The 18,654-nt window shown below is 44.0% G+C and overlaps 1 protein-coding gene across 1 annotated transcript in view; it reads right to left on the reverse strand.

Moving 5' to 3' along the window:
* LOC138965170 (protein prickle-like) overlaps window positions 1-16,859 on the reverse strand; it is a 178,345-nt gene extending 161,486 nt beyond the window's left edge. The window contains exons 1-2 of the mRNA XM_070337290.1: window positions 16,248-16,859; window positions 8,203-8,306 (exon numbers count right to left, since the gene is read on the reverse strand). Coding sequence (XP_070193391.1) covers window positions 8,203-8,306; window positions 16,248-16,358 — 215 coding nt within the window. The 5' untranslated portion in view covers window positions 16,359-16,859. The remainder of the gene's footprint in view (window positions 1-8,202; window positions 8,307-16,247) is intronic.
* Window positions 16,860-18,654: the final 1,795 nt, after the last annotated feature.

Below are 18,654 nucleotides of genomic sequence, written 5' to 3' on the forward strand. Positions count from 1 at the left end.
GAGAGAGAGAGAGTGAGGTGGGGGGGGGGGGGGGGAGAGGGAAAGCGTTGTGTTCACTCGAATACATACAATTGTCTATTTCTTTCACAAGTGAACAAAGAACACAAATCACCGAAGTGTTTTTTCGCCCGTAAAGCAACAACGAAAGTCTGCCTTGCAACCAAGAGTTTCAGGCACTGTGATGTCACTGCGACATCCCTTTCTTCATGCAACTGTTCCCATCCCAACTGCATGTGATGTATGTGTGCATAAGAGATTAAGACAGGTCGTTGTATTCCAAATGTGCATGAAAGGCACGTTAAAATGTTCAACGGAACAATTGACTGACTATAACAGCCAAAGGAATTGGTCAGTTCAAATGTGACAACTTCTTCAAGCCTAACCTACTATCTTCACTCAGCGCGAAGAAAGAACATCTCCTGCGGGATTGCTGTCGGTGGGTCCACACACCGAAGATGCAACAGGTCACGACTATCCGCACGCCACCCACGCGACATCAATCAAGCAACACACGCACCAGACCGTGTTGCTATGGATGTGTCGGGACACAGATGAGCCCGGAATACTTGCATGGGAGATAAATACAGAGGGGCTTCACGACCAACATGCTCTCCACCTGGACACGGGAAGACTTGCATGGGAGATAAATACAGAGGGGCTTCACGACCAACATGCCCTCCACCTGAACACGGGAAGACTTGCAAGGGAGATAAATACAGAGGGGCTTCACGACCAACATGCCCTCCACCTGAACACGGGAAGACTTGCATGGGAGATAAATACAGAGGGGCTTCACGACCAACATGCCCTCCACCAGGACACGGGAAGACTTGCATGGGAGATAAATACAGAGGGGCTTCACGACCAACATGCCCTCCACCTGGACACGGGAAGACTTGCATGGGAGATAAATACAGAGGGGCTTCACGACCAACATGCCCTCCACCTGGACACGGGAAGACTTGCATGGGAGATAAATACAGAGGGGCTTCACGACCAACATGCCCTCCACCTGAACACGGGAAGACTTGCAAGGGAGATAAATACAGAGGGGCTTCACGACCAACATGCCCTCCACCTGAACACGGGAAAACTTGCATGGGAGATAAATACAGAGGGGCTTCACGACCAACATGCCCTCCACCTGAACACGGGAAGACTTGCATGGGAGATAAATACAGAGGGGCTTCACGACCAACATGCCCTCCACCTGGACACGGGAAGACTTGCATGGGAGATAAATACAGAGGGGCTTCACGACCAACACGCCCTCCACCTGGACACGGGAAGACTTGCATGGGAGATAAATACAGAGGGGCTTCACGACCAACATGCCCTCCACCTGAACACGGGAAGACTTGCATGGGAGATAAATACAGAGGGGCTTCACGACCAACATGCCCTCCACCTGAACACGGGAAGACTTGCAAGGGAGATAAATACAGAGGGGCTTCACGACCAACATGCTCTCCACCTGGACACGGGAAGACTTGCAAGGGAGATAAATACAGAGTGGCTTCACGACCAACATGCTCTCCACCTGGACACGGGAAGACTTGCAAGGGAGATAAATACAGAGAAAGGGGCTTCACGACCAACATGCTCTCCACCTGGACACGGGAAGACTTGCAAGGGAGATAAATACAGAGGGGCTTCACGACCAACATGCCCTCCACCTGGACACGGGCAGACTTGCAAGGGAGATAACTACAGAGAGAGGGGCTTCACGACCAACATGCCCTCCACCTGAACACGGGAAGACTTGCATGGGAGATAAATACAGAGGGGCTTCACGACCAACATGCCCTCCACCTGAACACGGGAAGACTTGCATGGGAGATAACTACAGAGGGGCTTCACGACCAACATGCCCTCCACCTGAACACGGGAAAACTTGCATGGGCGATAAATACAGAGGGGCTTCACGACCAACATGCTCTCCACCTGGACACGGGAAGACTTGCATGGGAGATAAATACAGAGGGGCTTCACGACCAACACGCCCTCCACCTGGACACGGGAAGACTTGCATGGGAGATAAATACAGAGGGGCTTCACGACCAACATGCCCTCCACCTGGACACGGGAAGACTTGCAAGGGAGATAAATACAGAGGGGCTTCACGACCAACACGCCCTCCACCTGGACACGGGAAGACTTGCATGGGAGATAAATACAGAGGGGCTTCACGACCAACATGCTCTCCACCTGGACACGGGAAGACTTGCAAGGGAGATAAATACAGAGGGGCTTCACGACCAACATGCTCTCCACCTGGACACGGGAAGACTTGCAAGGGGATCGGTAATCACTATCTTTCCTCTCTCGACAGGTACCGCTCATCAAGGCGGGTAATGCAGTGTAGCGCAGTCACCCACGCGGAACGGTGATTACCTAGTCAGCACAATGGTCACGCATGACTGGCCCGTGACTGGCCACAGACCGACACGGCGCTGCCCTGATGGCAGGTAGAGAGCCGGGTATAGCCAGGTAAAACAGTGTCGAGTGGCGGCCTTACCTGAGTAACCAGGTTTTGCACGCTTAACTGGCTATCACACCTGTATCAGTGTGCGTATTTCCTGGCCAGATTTAAACCGCCAAGCGCTTGCACCTTGCTGATGACTTTGTGATACCGAACCTGATTAATCTGTGATAATTCTGACACCTTTAAGGCCAACGTGCTCAACAATCAAATATATATATTTGAATATCGATGATTGATATCTGATAGTATCCATGCAAATCAAAAGTGTTTTAAGGATCAAAACCGTGATGATTAAATCTGATACACGCAAGCCCAAAATGCGTGACAAAAAAAAATCATTATTGATGTTGTTAGAACCTTGTGTCATGTTTGAAACACTATCGCAGCTCAGTGTCAGCCTCTTATCAGCTAAACGGCTGTGGCTTTTGGATCAGGGTGTTCGTCACGCTCATTACACTAGACACTAATCGAGGCATCTTTCCAAACCCTCTCATGCATGCAGCTCAAGGTAACTGGCGACAACTTCGCAGTGAACACGGAGATGTGTACACTCAGGGTCCGCATTGACCTGACCTATTAGAGTTGACTGGGTTTATTACACGTTCATTAACTGTTTCCGTCAACAACACACAAACCCGCAAAAGAATTTCTCACTCCCAGACTTCATTGAAACCCCGAAACACGGCAATCCATAACACTCGTGCAATGCCAGCAAAGACAAGACTTCTTGCGGGTTGAGGGGAACGCACGTGAAATCCGTGCAGCCAGTCCGTGCAGCACGCGCCTAATTGACCATAAATTGCTTCCCAGGCCTTTAATTGCAGCCCCCCTCCCCCCGCCACACACTCTACGCAAGCAGTAGGGGAGAGCGGCCTAAATCGCACGCCTTCTTAATTATGGACGCCAGGAATCTCGCAATGGATCATAAAGCGGCGGAAATGAGCTGGGACAAATAAACGGATTGGGGAGGCCGGCAAAGAGTCTGGGATTAAACGAGGCTGGGTTTACGACGAGGACAGGAGAAAGAGGTTGTTGATTATAGCGCACTCCATCATTGTCGACATTACTTTTGTTTCTTGGCACATGGTGTGACGTCATCACTGCAGTTTCGTCGTCTTAGTTAAACGACGTCATTGTCAACAATAGTTTTGGTTCTTGGCACATGGTGTGACGTCATCACTGCATAGATTTATCGTGTTGGTTAAACGAAGACCAGCACGGTTGGCCTAGTGGTAAGGCGAGAGAGAGAGAGAGAGAGAGAGAGAGAGAGAGAGAGAGAGAGAGAGAGAGAGAGAGAGAGAGAGAGAGAGAGAGAGACAGAGAGAGAGAGAGAGAGAGAGAGAGAGAGAGAGAGAGAGAGAGAGAGAGAGAGAGAGAGAGAGAGAGAGACTCCGACAGAAAGGTGAGTAAAAGAATTTCACAAAGCGTGAGCTTCAAGCAGCCAGCTGAGCCGAGATGCGCAGTTTCTTTTTTACTCCACCGCTGATCTTGACTGATATTGAGCTAAGCAGCTGTCGCTGGAAAACCTTTACCCCCCCCCCCCCCCTCCCTCTACTCTCCCCCTCAGTTTCTCTCACAACCCAGCTCCACCAAAAAATGCGATGTGCACTAGTTTGTGTTACTTTTTGTTTTGTTATTGATAAGAACAGACCGAAACAGCTTTCGATTTGCAGTTCAAGTCTTCACAAATTCACAAGACAGCCAGAAGGGTTGATTCTAGGCTTATTCCCCAGACGACAAAACCTATGTGTGTGTACGTTGTGCGCCCGTGAGCGTAACTACAAGATTCCACTTCCAGCATCGGGCTCAAGTTTGATTTTGTTTTTAAACAGTGTCAGTGTTCACCATTCCAAAACCCAGACATGGAGTAACACTATCACTGTTCTTTTCTTAGCAGGAAATTAGTTACTTTTCTTGCATAGAAGGAAATCACATGATGATGCATGCCTTTGCCCTTCCCTTTTCTCCCACAGGTAAAAAGCAAAGTGAAGGTAAACAGCCCAGGTAAGCCCAAGGGCCGGGAAAAGGAGGAATCGTGGCACCTGTATAAATGCTAGATAGGCAATGATTCCACCACTCTCTCTCAATGCTTCATTAAATGGCGCTAGGCTCACAGAAGCACAGCCGAGTTGAAAGCTCACTGCGAGGGGCGGTTTACTTTTGAACTGAGCAGCACAAACCTGCGGTCTGTGAGAAGTTTAGCGGAGTGGTGGAATGATGGTGGAAGATGACTGTCTCTGCCCGCTGTACTGGTTAGTCTGTGTGGCTTTCACCTACACTGCCACTGGCGTAGTACTAGCACACTTTTGCAAAGCCAGACTTTAAAGTGAATGACAAGGATCAATTGAACTTCGTAATCATCATTTAAGTTCTTTAACAAAAACAAAAACAGTGGGACAACTGTTGTTGTGCGTTTGGTTTTAACAATCTTATTCAGCAAAATTACAAACAAAGCCGCATACAATCAATTAGTAAATGGAGCACAACAAGCAAAGCTTGTACACGTGCTCTTAAAAGCAATATATGATATTTGGTTTGGCGGACGATACGGGGAACTGTGTTGACAGGCTATCTTTTTGTAACTGACAGTTACTGTGCTTTTCACTCATTTCATCATGATCCTCAACTATACTTCGCATGAACATAATCAATTACTGTGTTTTACGGGGGATAAGTAGCAAACTGGACCGGGGGTGGGGGTGGTGTGGGGGAGAACATTAGGCCAAAAAAAAAAATAGGTCTGTTTACGGTAACCCGACCGACCCTATTTTTTTCGCGCGACCCTCAGACTTTTTTTGGGCATTTGGGGAAAAAAAAAAAAAATCTTGGGTTTTTTTTGCAAAATAACGTAAAAATATGATTTTTTGGGGGGAAAAAAAATCCCGACCTACCGACCCTATTTTTTGGGCCTATGTTACCGTAAACAGACCTTTTTTTTTTGGCCTTATGACTGTTGAACACTTTTTTTTTCAAAACCCCTAAATTTGCACGAAGTTTGGGAGGGTCATGGACAAACTTTTTCCCCCGCTATGTTTTACAAACAGCCATGCACAAAACACGCATTACATCATTCAGCCCAACCAGGTAAATCCATTGTCACAGAAAAAATGGAAACATCCATGTTTGAGGGATCAAAAACAGATCAGACGAGACTGCAGGTAAAAACGTTAATCACCACTAAAGTTAACAAGGCGACACATTTAATGGAGAATTCGGTCAGGTGAGCTGCTACAAACAGTCCCTCCCAAGTACCCCCTCCCTGGCAAACCTCAATCTCTCCTCCATAAAGCGTCTGGCCAGACAGAGAGAGACAGAGAGAGAGAGAGAGAGAGAGAGAGAGAGAGAGAGAGAGAGAGAGAGAGAGAGAGAGAGAGAGAGAGAGACAGACAGAGAGAGAGAGAGAGACAGAGAGAGAGAGAGAGAGACATAGACAGAGCGGATGAGACAGACAGAAAGCGAGAGAGAAAAAGAGGTTTTTTTACTTGGACGAGAGACAGACAGAGGGCTTTTTTCCTCCTGCTAGCAGCTGGAGACACATGTATAAGTCAGTCAGCGTTGAGTTAGAAGTATACCTGCCCCCCCCCCCCCCCCCCCCCCCAGTCAAGGAAACCGCCTTAGCACAGACCTCCCGAACCTTCGCTTCACTGTTTCAGGCAGAACGGACAGGAACTTGCTAACGCCAACAGTCTCATACCCTGCCATGCGGTCTTCTTGTGTTATTACGTTATCAACATTTAAAAAACAAAAACAAACAATGAATACAGATTTTGTTGAAAAAGAGTTATAATAAAGTTAACAACAGAACAAGTTAAACTTCTCTTTCTATGTTCCATGTCTGCTATCTGTTTATCTTCATAAGACTTTGCTATCACACAGGAGTTTTACTTTTAGGGGAGAAAATGTCGGCCTACAGCAAGTGAAAGGACAGTTGCCACGGTCCGGATTAACCTGGCATGTCATCATCCACCCGATATACCCGGCACTCACTGTGTTGTGGCGTTTAGCACTATCGCGAGATGGTGCGGAATTTAACACGTACACGTTATACCCATCCCGAGAAGAAAGCGCCGTCTTTTGACAGGCATCTCCTGTATTCAGAATCAAACTTTGGCGGTTATACCATTGACGTGTGTCTTGAGTACCCTTCGGGGAGAGGTCCTTACCATGACAAACACTACTAACTGTTCAATTACAATTTGATACTAAAGATTACTATGGTACTGTAGCCAATTTATCCCATCACAGTAAATGTTTGCACTCCCGTGCACACAATCGTTCGTGCGCATAATCACTCAGACATTCAATGCGAACAAATTGAAAACAATGAGTTGGGGTGGGGAGAGGGGGGGGGGGGATAGCTGAGGGGCCACCCCAGTCAACTGACATTTGAAGCCCCATAAACTGATGCAAAAGCCACGTGAACGGTGATATCATTTATCTGCCACATGTAGGTAAAGATCAACGCGCGTTTTAACGGTTTGACCTCAACACATTGTCGACGCAAGCCGAATCCTTGGCGCTTCAAGCCTGAATACATGATGCACAGACCTCGAGTGTCGCTCTCTCTTTTCCTGAATACATTTTAACACACAGCACGGAACCTCGCAATGTTGTTTATTGCCAACATAATACGGTCCTAAACGTCAAACGCCATCTCAAACCCCCTCCCCTCCCTTCAAAACTTTTCGGAAACTACTTCAGAAACAGACGCCATGGTTCATTCAAAATGTTCTGCAAGTGCAAGCATTTTGACACAACGGCCTTGTGTCTGGAATCTTAGCTCTTCGTAGGCCTATGTTTCCCGCGTAGGACACAGGTTTTAACAATTCTACAAAATACACGGCGAAAAGGTGTGCACAGTTTTTAGATCCCGACGTAGACCAACAAGTGATGCTGAATCAGAAGTGGACTAGATGATGAAAAGACACTGTTCAAATAATTTAAAAAAATGGACGAGAATCACGTGCAAGCGTACAATACACAGACAGTTGTGCACCAACAAATGACGTCACAGATAGTGTGATGTTAACAATAGCAGAATGCTGAATAGACACCCAAACTGGGCAAAAAACAAGTGATACACATTACTGTATAATACAATGACAGGCGCAGGCAGTGGCATGATGACATAGGCATACAAGGAGTCAAGGGCATACAAAATACATTAACACTAACAGACGAAGACAGTCACATGATGACATAGACATACATGTATGCATACAAATGACGTACAATACAGTAACAAACATACAGTGGCATGATGACATAGACATGTACATGCATACAATGACGTACAATACAGTAACAAACATACAGTGGCATGATGACATAGACATGCATACAAGGACGCTCACGAATACATTACCATACGGAGACAGACAGGACCACTGTGCACACAGATTAGGCCAAAACAAAAAATACGGTAACATAGGCCAAAAAAATAGGGTCGGTAGGTCGGGATTTTTTTTTTCTCCAAAAAACCATATTTTTACGTTATTTTTTTTCCCCAAATGCCCAAAAAAAAGTCTAGGGTCGCGCGAAAAAATAGGGTCGGTCGGGTTACCGTAAACAGACTATTTTTTTCTGTGGCCTTATGCACCAAGCATACAAGCATACAAACATGTACAAAATACATTCACATCATAAATACGCACGAACACAAGTGGTAAAGGTACACACAAAACAGATCACGGTTGAATGATGAAGATATGACTTACCTCCAGTAGTGGCTGGCAAATCCCGGGCAGTCCTTGCACTTTGTACACAGACGTATTGGTTCCGGGGCCTCAGTGGCCCGTGGGTTCGAGTCCACCCCCTGACCCTGCACACAGTTGGTCAGCTTGGTTTAGGAGGGCAGCGTCATCGGTACTATGGTCAATGAATCCAAGGATGTGGCCAGATACGTGTGTGTACCACTGTACGCGCCATCCCTGGTTTAATCACATGGATCTACCAGCAGGGCCGGACCAAATGAGTTGTAAGGGGGGGGGGGGGGGGGGGTTCCTCCTTTTTGGGGGGGGCAAATCAGCGAAGTGGCAAAGCCACAAGCGCGCGCCTGCAAAGCAGGCGCGCGAACTATGGGGGTCCGGGGGCATGCTCCCCCAGAAAATTTTTGAAAAACGGTTAAAATCTGTGCAATATGGGCCTTGTTTTGAGGGTTAAGAGCAGCATTGTTTTGGTGCTAAAACTAGTAAAAAAAAAAACCACTCAAAGCAAGGTACATACTTTTTCCAGGGGTGGGGTTCCGGAACCCCTGGAACCCCCCCTGGGTCCGGCCCTGACCAGCATATTCACCAATTACCATGTACCATGCATGCTGTGTCCAACGATTGATGGGTGCAGTAACAATTAACATTTGATCAATCAATCCAAGGATGTGACCAGATACGGTGTCCTTCTTTTCCACCAAATGTTACCTGTGCCCATCGTATGTTGGACACATCATGCCTTGGGTCCATCAGCAGGCATTGTAGTTTGTTTGTTTTATAGTAAATTATGTTAATTTGTATGCTGATAGTGATACTAATACTGATAGATTCAGACCGGAGAACACCTCAGGGAAAAAATGCTCTGGCATGGATGAAATTAGCAATTTTTTAACAAATGAAATAGCAGTTACTGTGCCATCCTGAACTCAGGTCAAAATGAGTTCGGCTCATTCTCTCCCTGACAGGATGCCTTGAGTTTCCTTGTCTGGCAAGGAAACCGATATTTTTACATATGTGCACATCCTAGATACTGGGTCACAACTATGGGACATGGACACCAGGAAAAAAAGTAGGACTGAATTGAGTGAAATACTCTTTTTTAAGTGCAAAAGACATGCCTGTATCTTTTTCTGTCAAAGAGAGGACCTTTCATATCGGGGTTTCTTTAGAAATGACAATTAGACACATGCAGTACGCTCTATGTCGTGGGTTACATGGTTTCCACTTTAGGCTTCAATATCCCACAGGAAAGAACTTTAGCTCAGTTATTGCATGTGGCATGTGGACAACATTGATAAATAAATATGCAAACATGAAAGTTTGAAATTACAAGTTTCCATAAGTTAACTAGATCGAAGTAGAAAGTGGAAACCGTAACCCACGCAATTTCCAGGTGCAAAAGTTTTTCTTGTAGGTCAAATGTAGCAACTAGCCTTTTGGGCACCCTTTTGGGTTTTAATACATGATAGAAAGATTTAAGTGAGCAAAAAGTTTTCGATCTGTGCTCACTGGGTTTATGTGTATAGAGATAATACTGTCGTGAGTTACATGGAAACCATAGTTTGTAATGTCTTTTATTTCCAAAGAAAAGAACTAAAACTTGATTATTGCAATTTGTATGTGGACAACATTGATAAATAAATATGCAAACATGAAAGTTTGAAATTACAAGTTTCCATAAGTTAACTAGATCGAAGTAGAAAGTGGAAACCGTAACCCACGCAATGTCCAGGCGCAAAAGTTTTTTTTGTAGGTCAAATGTAGCAACTAGCGTTTTGGGCACCCTTTTGGGTTTTAATACATGATAGAAAGATTTAAGTGAGCAAAAAGTTTTCGATCTGTGCTCACTGGGTTTATGTGTATAGAGATAATACTGTCGTGAGTTTCATGGAAACCATAGTTCGTAATGTCTTTTATTTCCAAAGAAAAGAACTAAAACTTGATTATTGCATGTGGACTACATAGATAAATAACTATGCATACATGAAAGTTTGAAATTTTCAAGTTTCCATAAGCGACAATCCTAAATGAGAGAATTAATCGATTGTCGATCGTGCGTTGCAGAAGAATCGAAAATTTCATAATGGCGCCGATCATGAGAACACATGTGCTGCTCAAACTTTGCACCAGATCAAGCTTTAATCAGCAAAATATCGCAAAATTCGTCGATGAATATATGCTACAATTGTCAAAAAAGATTTTACAGGTCTCAAACAGTGAAGATACAGCGTGGTCTGTCGTGAGTTACGTCTCAAAAACCGAAAACGAATACGATTGGGTGGATAAATTCTCATTGTCTATTCACATGACCGGGTCAAACGTCATGAATGGAACTTTCGACGGTGTTCCCGCGATCTCACAACGCGTGTGTGATAGGCAATGCGGGATTTGTCGTCTGCTGTGGCCATGCTTTCGTGGGTTACAGATGGAAACGAAACAAGGGTGGGGTACATTCAAGCGCGATTATAAGCTGAAATAAATTTGTTTCCTACCGTAGTGCTGTGTTTTGAAAACCTAAATGTTGTTGAAATAAATAAATAATGACTTTGAATAACTTTGAGGTTTCCTTTGTTCAGCAGATCGCATTTTTTGATGAAGTTGAAACCGGAAACGACGGTAACCCACGATTACGTGTTTTCTTTGCCGATCAAACTCCCAGAAGAAGAAAAATAGATGTAATTCTTGAGTGTGTATGTCGAGAGTAATCCTTCAGCTGACCCATAAACATCACAATAAAATTCACAGAGCTTTATTCTCCATTATGTACAGCTGCAACACAGACTGGTGTATTTTTGTCCCAGTTTTAGGTGCTGTTTTGGGGGCATTTTGGCTAAAAATTAAATCGTTTAAAACCCACAGCAATGTTTGGAAACCCAAACTTGGTTGTTACAGTAAGTCAAATCCATCCCCTTTGACATCAAAGCATCCCCTTTGTCATCCATTGCTCAGAGATATTGTGACAGTCATTCAAAGTTGACAACCCATAGTATTTCCCAGTATCTAGGACGTGCACATATATTTAGAGCTTTTTGTAATGTGTTATTGATATAAGCAGATTCGCGATCGTCGATAATGATTTTTCATGGTGTTTTGTAATCTTTAAATTACAGAGGAATTTTTATTTTAGACAGTTTCAAGCGAGCTATTTTTCGCGGATGTATTTACTGTGCAAACAACTCTAAATATGGCAAAAGTGTCACGTGATAATCAACTGTTTGGTTCCGGGGCTCGCTAGAGCAGACGATTTTTTCTGTAACGAGTTGACAGTGATACAACCATATATATATCACGGTCTCCTTCGGGCAACAGTCCCAAAATTTCGACTTGTTTTGACCTTAGAACGATGTCTTTATCATAACTGTGAAGAACAGAACGGAGATCACCGTCGAAGTCGGCCAATCTGCAATCATTTTCCTCTCGAGAACACTGATCTCAAATTTAGATCAGCGGCTGGCGAAAAACATATGGGAGATAACTCTGTAGTTCTTGTTTTGATAGATTCGCGTAGGACTGGAGCATTCGGTCAGATAGCGTGGAGCGATGATGGTCAGAATGTTACTGTGCCCTAGAATGCACAATATATTTAGAGCACATTATTTCCTAGAGCCCTAATTTCTTTTCCCTCAGAACAAAAGTCGACTTTTCTCCAAAAATCCTGGATCCTCGGGAGTTCTCCAGCGTGAGATCTCGGGGCCAATACAGTCCCTCACTGATCCAAAAATGGCCTTTTTGCTCAAATGTTGCCATTGGATCCATCGAACAGCACAGACCTGAACAATCACTGCATTTAAGCGAAGTTTCAAATTGTACTGCAGAACTGTGCTGTAGGAGACTGTTGTACCTGAGGATTGAATGTACAGAAGCAGTTTCAATAAGATGCAGAAATATCTGCACACTGTGCAGTCCATACTGCCCTTCACTTCTGTAAGTTTGTGGACGGGCACAGGGACGTGGTGGTAAGACGTCGGCCTCCTAATCGGAAGGTCGTGAGTTCGAATCCCGGTTGCTGCCGCCTGGTGGGTTAAGAGTGGAGATTTTTCCGATCTCCCAGGTCAACTTATGTGCATACCTACTAGTGACTTAAATCCATTCGTGTGTACATATGTACACGCAAGCACAAGACCAAGACCTCCCATAGCCGTTGATGGATTGTACAAAGTTTTAATTACCCCAAAACCTAGCCAAGCTCCTCTCCACTGCCCTCCTGCACCCCCCATACCACCCCCCCCTCCCCCAGCTTTGGCTTTTTAACTTCCTTACACGACTGACACAGACCGCAATGGGGGCCAACAGTGTATGGACATCACCGCGGGACCTTCAACATCCAAGAAATTGGATCCGGTCCCCCACGGGAAGAAGAAGAAGAAGAAGTGCGCACGGAAAAGATCCTGTAATCCATGTCAGAGTTCGGTGGGTTATAGAAACACGAAAATACCCAGCATGCCTCCCCCGAAATCGGCGTATGCTGTCTGAATGGCGGGGTAAAAACGGTCATACACGTAAAAATCCACTCGTCCTAAAAACATGAGTGAACGTGGGAGTCTAAGCCCATGAACGGAGAAGAAGAAGAAGTAAGTTTGTGAAGAGTAGCCCTTCAGAAGTCTCCCGGTCTCTCCAGTAGTGCTACAGAAAATGGACTGAGCTACCTGGTGATAACTTGCACAGATCATAAACTGATGAAAGCATAAAGAAGTAAAAGTGATACAATTCTTGCCAGATAAATAAACTTGACATTACGAAAAGCGACATTGTTAAAAGCGGAAATGGTCTCACTCCACTCTCACTTAAAGCCTACCTCACCAATGTGCAGGGAACTTGTGTGTCATCATGTGCGCTATTCATAACTTTCATAATGTATGTAATATGTATACACAAATCAAAGTCCACATCAATATAAAGTGTACATTCATACATGCTCTTTGTTAAGGCAAAAAAAAAAAAAATAGGTGTGGTTACGGTAACAGCCAAAAAATATAGGGTAGGAAGGTAGGCAATCACTTTTTTTTTAAAACTTTTTCTTCTAATGTGTACAAATTAAACCTACTTGACAGGGAAATAAGTGTGCGACTCGGGCGCTTTCGCTTTCATTGCGTTTTTTGCACTCGTTTTCTTGTGTTTTTTAAATTTTTTTGACAAATGTAATAAAAATTTATAGGGTCGGCCGCTAAAAATAGGGTAGGTCGGGTTACCGTAACCACACCTATTTTTTTTTAGGCCTAACCCGCAACAAAGTTATCAACTGTACAAACATACTTTTTAACAATTCTCCCAACACAATCAAACCCTGAGAAATAACAATTAACAGGACAGAGACACCAAATGGCACAAGTAAGTAGTTGTGTACTCTTTACTTAGTTAAACTAAAGTAAGGTCAAGGATCTTCCATGCCAGTGCTAGCAGTAGCATGTCAATTCATGTCCCGATAAAAAGCTCACAAATTGGTAGGAACGCAGTGGCGTGGTGGTAAGACGTCGGCCTCCGAATCGGGAGGTCGTGAGTTTGAATCCCGGTCGCTGCCGCCTGGAGATTTTTCCGATCTCCAAGGTCAACTTATGTGCAGACCTGCTAGTGACTTAACCCCCTTCGTGTGTACATGCAAGCACAAGACCAAGTGCGCACGGAAACGATCCTGTAATCCATGTCGGAGTTCGGTGGGTTATGGAAACACAAAAATATCCAGCATGCCTACTCAACGAAAGCAGAGTGAAGCTGACTATGCTCTCAGAGTATAGTTTGGGGAACCCAAATGCGGAAAAGGGCAAACAAGCTCACACGTAACCAGAAAATTCTGGAACGCTGAAGAAGAAGAAGGTAGGAACCCACGCCTGGAAGAGCATGCTTGACAAGATTATAACATAAGTAGACCTGTACATGTACAACAATTCCAGCTACAGAACTGTCTCTGCTTTACCATCAATGAGTTGGCTTCTTATACCTATAGCATATTGTTACAATACATTACTAAAGAAACTGTTGTGTCAAGACATTCATCAAGCTCACCACTGTTACTTTAGTTTTCTAAAAGTAAAACTAAGTAAATTGTATGTATTTTGAACAGGATGATACAGTCTTGAAAACCTTAGATTCTCTGTCCTCGTCTAAACTTATTTTCTACTTTCTCTATCTCTGCTTTTTTTATTTTTATTTTTTAAACTTTCAGCCCACAGGCCTGAAAGTGGCAAGTATTTTACTCGCCATGGCAACTAGAAACATGTAACTGGCGAGTAGAAATGTTCATCTGCTTGCCAAATGCGAGTAAAGTTTCAGAAGCAAAATGTTGGTTTGGCTAGTAAATGTTGCTCTCTGGCTAGTAAATTTTCGGAATCACTAGCCAAAGGCGAGTACACCATTTGTTGGACTTTCAGCCCGTGTTTTGGTGGTTGACAATGACCAGAAAATTACAATCAATCAATCAATGAGAATCAGTCCTCTGGTTATCCATGCAGGTTAGAACATTGAAAACCTTAACATGTTTTTAATTTTATCTTGTACCAGAAAGGGTGTCAAAATGTAACAGTCAATATGCTAAGATCATACCTGACATTGCTGAATTAATTTATAAGCTGAATTTCAATTGTGAAATATAAAAACCAAACAATGAACAGAGCTACTGAATATGTTATTGACGGGCAGTGGATAAGACATCGGCCTCCTAATCGAAGGGTAGTGACTTTAAATCCTGGCCATTGCTGCCTAGTGGGTTAGGCCTAGAAAAAACATAGGTGTGGTTACGGTAACCCGACCTACCCTATTTTTAGGGGCCGACCCTATAACTTTTTATTACATTTGTCACAACAACAACAAAAAACGAGTGCAGAAAACGCAATGAAAGCAAAAGCGCTTGAGTCGCACACTTATTTCCCTGTCAAGTAGGTTTAATTAGTACACATTAAAAAAAAAAATGTAATTATACCTTCCTACCCTATTTTTTTTGGCTATGTTACCGTAACCACACCTATTTTTTTTTTTTGGCCTTAAGGGTGGAAATTGTTCCAGACTTAGGCCCATGCCCTTTCCCCATTTTCAACATACACACTCAGGACTAAATTTCTGTGACATTTTATAATTTTAATCTTAGTGTTTGTAAACTTTTTATTTCTTTTTACTAAAGTTACTTAAGTTAGCACAATAGCAGTGTATGCACTGTTTTCATCTTCAGTCTGTAGCAGTGCTACCAGTAACTGCAAGGATCTCCTCAACATACCGAATATTGGCATTGTACAAACAAAACAAAGCCTCTGCGTGTCCCCTGACACACTATACATTCTTGTGTGCATTCAAGGACAGGCTCACACAATGTCTGGCCCCACTCCTGAGTCCACTAATCTATCTGAAACTGACACTGAAGTAAAGTCTGGAAAAACACAACAACACGGAAGCGGTGTGGCAATCAGAACTAGTATTTGTACTATTACTATGTTGTACAGAAGTCGCACTACAATTCTCCAAGTACTCAGACATGGATTATACTTGCTGACCAAACTTAGCAGACAGAGATTAGGCCACAAAAAAAAAGGTGTGGTTAAGGTAACATAGCCAAACAAATTAGGGTAGGAAGGTAGGCAATCACTTTTTTGTTTAAACTTTTTTTCTAATGTGTACAAATTAAACCTACTTGAAAGGGAAATAAGTGTGCGACTCAAGCGCTTTCATTGCGTTTTCTGCACTCGTTTTCTTGTTTTTTACAACAAATTTAATAAAAAGTTATAGGGTCGGCCCCTAAAAATAGGGTAGGTTGGGTTACCGTAACCACACCTATTTCTTTTTTTAGGCCTTACCAGTCAGAATGTACTGAAGCAAAATCATAATGAAATGCGATTATTTTGACTTACTAATTCGATTTATCCCACTAACAATAGAACATAACATTTTATGTTCAAAGGAACATTCATTCAAACTCAAAGAGCTACACGTTTTAGATCAGTCGTGATCATAACGTTACTTGGAGATTGGGATAGAGAGCCATAAGCTGATAGAGTTACTTGCAAAATTTTACCCTGGCACAATTTTTCACATTCGTACACTGAAAAAAATCGATCGGTTCCAGAACTTACCACAAGGGGGTCGCTTTCTGCAGCTGCCACCTCCTCCCCCTCGATAAACGGGTGGGGAAAAAGGGTCGGAGGTGGGGTGGACGTCGAAATGGGTATCCCTCCGGTCGCCATTGCACTGACAGATGACCGACTGACCACAACACAACGGCTACCAGTACCAGTAAAATCCCACTGACCGGCGCTCGTATCCAAACTCCCAAATCGTACTCTCACACACAAACAGGAAACGAAGTGTCAGTCTAGTTTCTGTAAACAAACGTAGACTAATCCATTGTTGGTATCCATCGATAGATCTGCAGACTGAAGGGCAGCTACAATCACAGACTGACAAAGGCCCCGAGGCGGAAAACAGTGGAGGGGGGAAGCGTCGTTCGCCTTGTCTGCTCCACTTTCAAATCTGGAGCCTCGCGTGTAGAGCCGTCTATCGATCCACCAACACACGTTGCGTGCACATATATACACAACTCGGAACTCGTTCTCCGAGACAACAGGGGAACGCTGTGTCGCCACTACACACAACACACTACTACACACTTCACTCTATCCATTGCGCAAACTTCTCACAATATAATCCGATCACTGAGAAAAGGGACGAATCTACCGCCTTGCGTCCCCCCCACCATTCAACGCGAACAGCGTAGCGTGCCCCCCTCTACTCCCAGGTGTTTCGCCGCTATTTTTGGGCAAGCTCCGCCCACTTTCTCGGCTACGTCACGTGATTGACACCCTGTTCTGTTGAATGGCGAAGCTGGGGTTTTCGTGCGAACTTCGGGTTGACTGTTGCTTCGTTTGCGGTAAGTGTGAAAGGGGTAGCTGCCGCTAAAAGCGGAACGAAACGCCGAAAGAAAGGATCCTTGTTGAAAAGGCACCTTCAGCCAATGCAAAGAGAGCGGTCACTAAGGCTTGGTAAGAAAGAACTGATCAATAAACTGACCACGAGGGAACGGCAGAAAGGAAACTTGTTACAAAGGCAAGTCCAATCAAACAGAAAGAGCGGTCAAGCTTGGAAAAGGTCGGTAATAAAGAACTTCTCAATAGAAACTGACCGACTTAGTCAGTAGGCCTACAGGAGAAAAGGTACTTGGAAAGGCAAGCCTGGGGCCAGTTTCATAAAAGCGCTCTTAGGCGTTCCTGGGAATACCTCGCAGAGAAAGATTTGCGGAGCCCTGAAAAGGCCCGTAACTGCTTTTAGTGAAGAAAGTGACTGAATGACTATCGTTTCCCTTGCCGGGTGATTATGGGGGCGAGGACGCCCCCATTCTATACGGATAGTTTCGAGGTTGACCATGGGCAGCGCCATTTTGTTGTGAAATACGTCATCAGTTTGTGTACACAGGAAGTTGTGACATCCGTCACCCTATGGGAGGGGTGACGTCAAAATTGTTCATCTGTAGAAAGTTGTGAAATCCGTCACCCTATGGGAGGGGTGACGTCAAAATTGGTCATCACAGAGTTTGTGTAACACAGGAAGTTGTGAAATACGTCACCCTATGGGAGGGGTGACGTCAAAATTGTTCAACAAAAACATGATATGTCGCATTGTGCAGGGTCAACTGCAACAAACTCAAACCGAGCCATTCATACCTAGCTGTATTTGAGTGACTTATATACCCGACATTTTTATTTCTTATTTTTAGCACAGGTGTAGGAAAAATCATGAACCAAAATGTTATTTATTTTCTAATTTAACATTTTTTTTACAAATATGACCATGGTCTTTTAAACATACAGTGACATTAAACATTGTTATGTTAAAAAAAAGAAAAAAGAAAAAAAGCTTTTGTGCACAAATCAGAAAATACATTGTACATTTTACCTACAGGCCAAACCGTGAGTGTCTGTGGCAAAGCCCGACCCAGGAAATTGCACTGATTTTATATTTAGATCAGAGAGAAATTGTCAAGAACAGGCGCTTGCATTTGGATGTGTCCAATGATAGTAGGTTTGGTTGTGATCAATCAGAATAATGTAGGAATAAAAATGTATGACAGTTTAGTATGATGACATGTAATTCACATATGCTGAAATATGATATTATACATCATGTAATATTATTATGGCTGTTGCCATGACCATGAAACCCAACAAAGGTTTAATGTAATGTAATTCAAAATACCAAAACCGAGCACCTATTAATCTCGTCTTTGCGCGTGAAGATTGAGGCCGTCTGCCAGTAGCGGTTAGGTCATACAGTGGAACCCCTCTCTAGCGACCTTTAAAATGTTGACAAAAATCGGTCCTTGTGGAGGAGGGTCCTTACAGAGGGAGGGGGCGGAGTCAGGGGGCCACAAAGAAAGTCAGATTTAAAAAAAAAAAGAAAACAGAGAAGTTTGAGTTGCTGACGACCGTTCTCTCTGAAAGCAAACTGCTTCGATTTCATGTTTGTCCTTGGTGTCCACCAGTTCTG

This window comes from Littorina saxatilis, linkage group LG4 (assembly GCF_037325665.1).
Source record: "Littorina saxatilis isolate snail1 linkage group LG4, US_GU_Lsax_2.0, whole genome shotgun sequence".
Classification (NCBI taxonomy): domain Eukaryota; kingdom Metazoa; phylum Mollusca; class Gastropoda; order Littorinimorpha; family Littorinidae; genus Littorina; species Littorina saxatilis.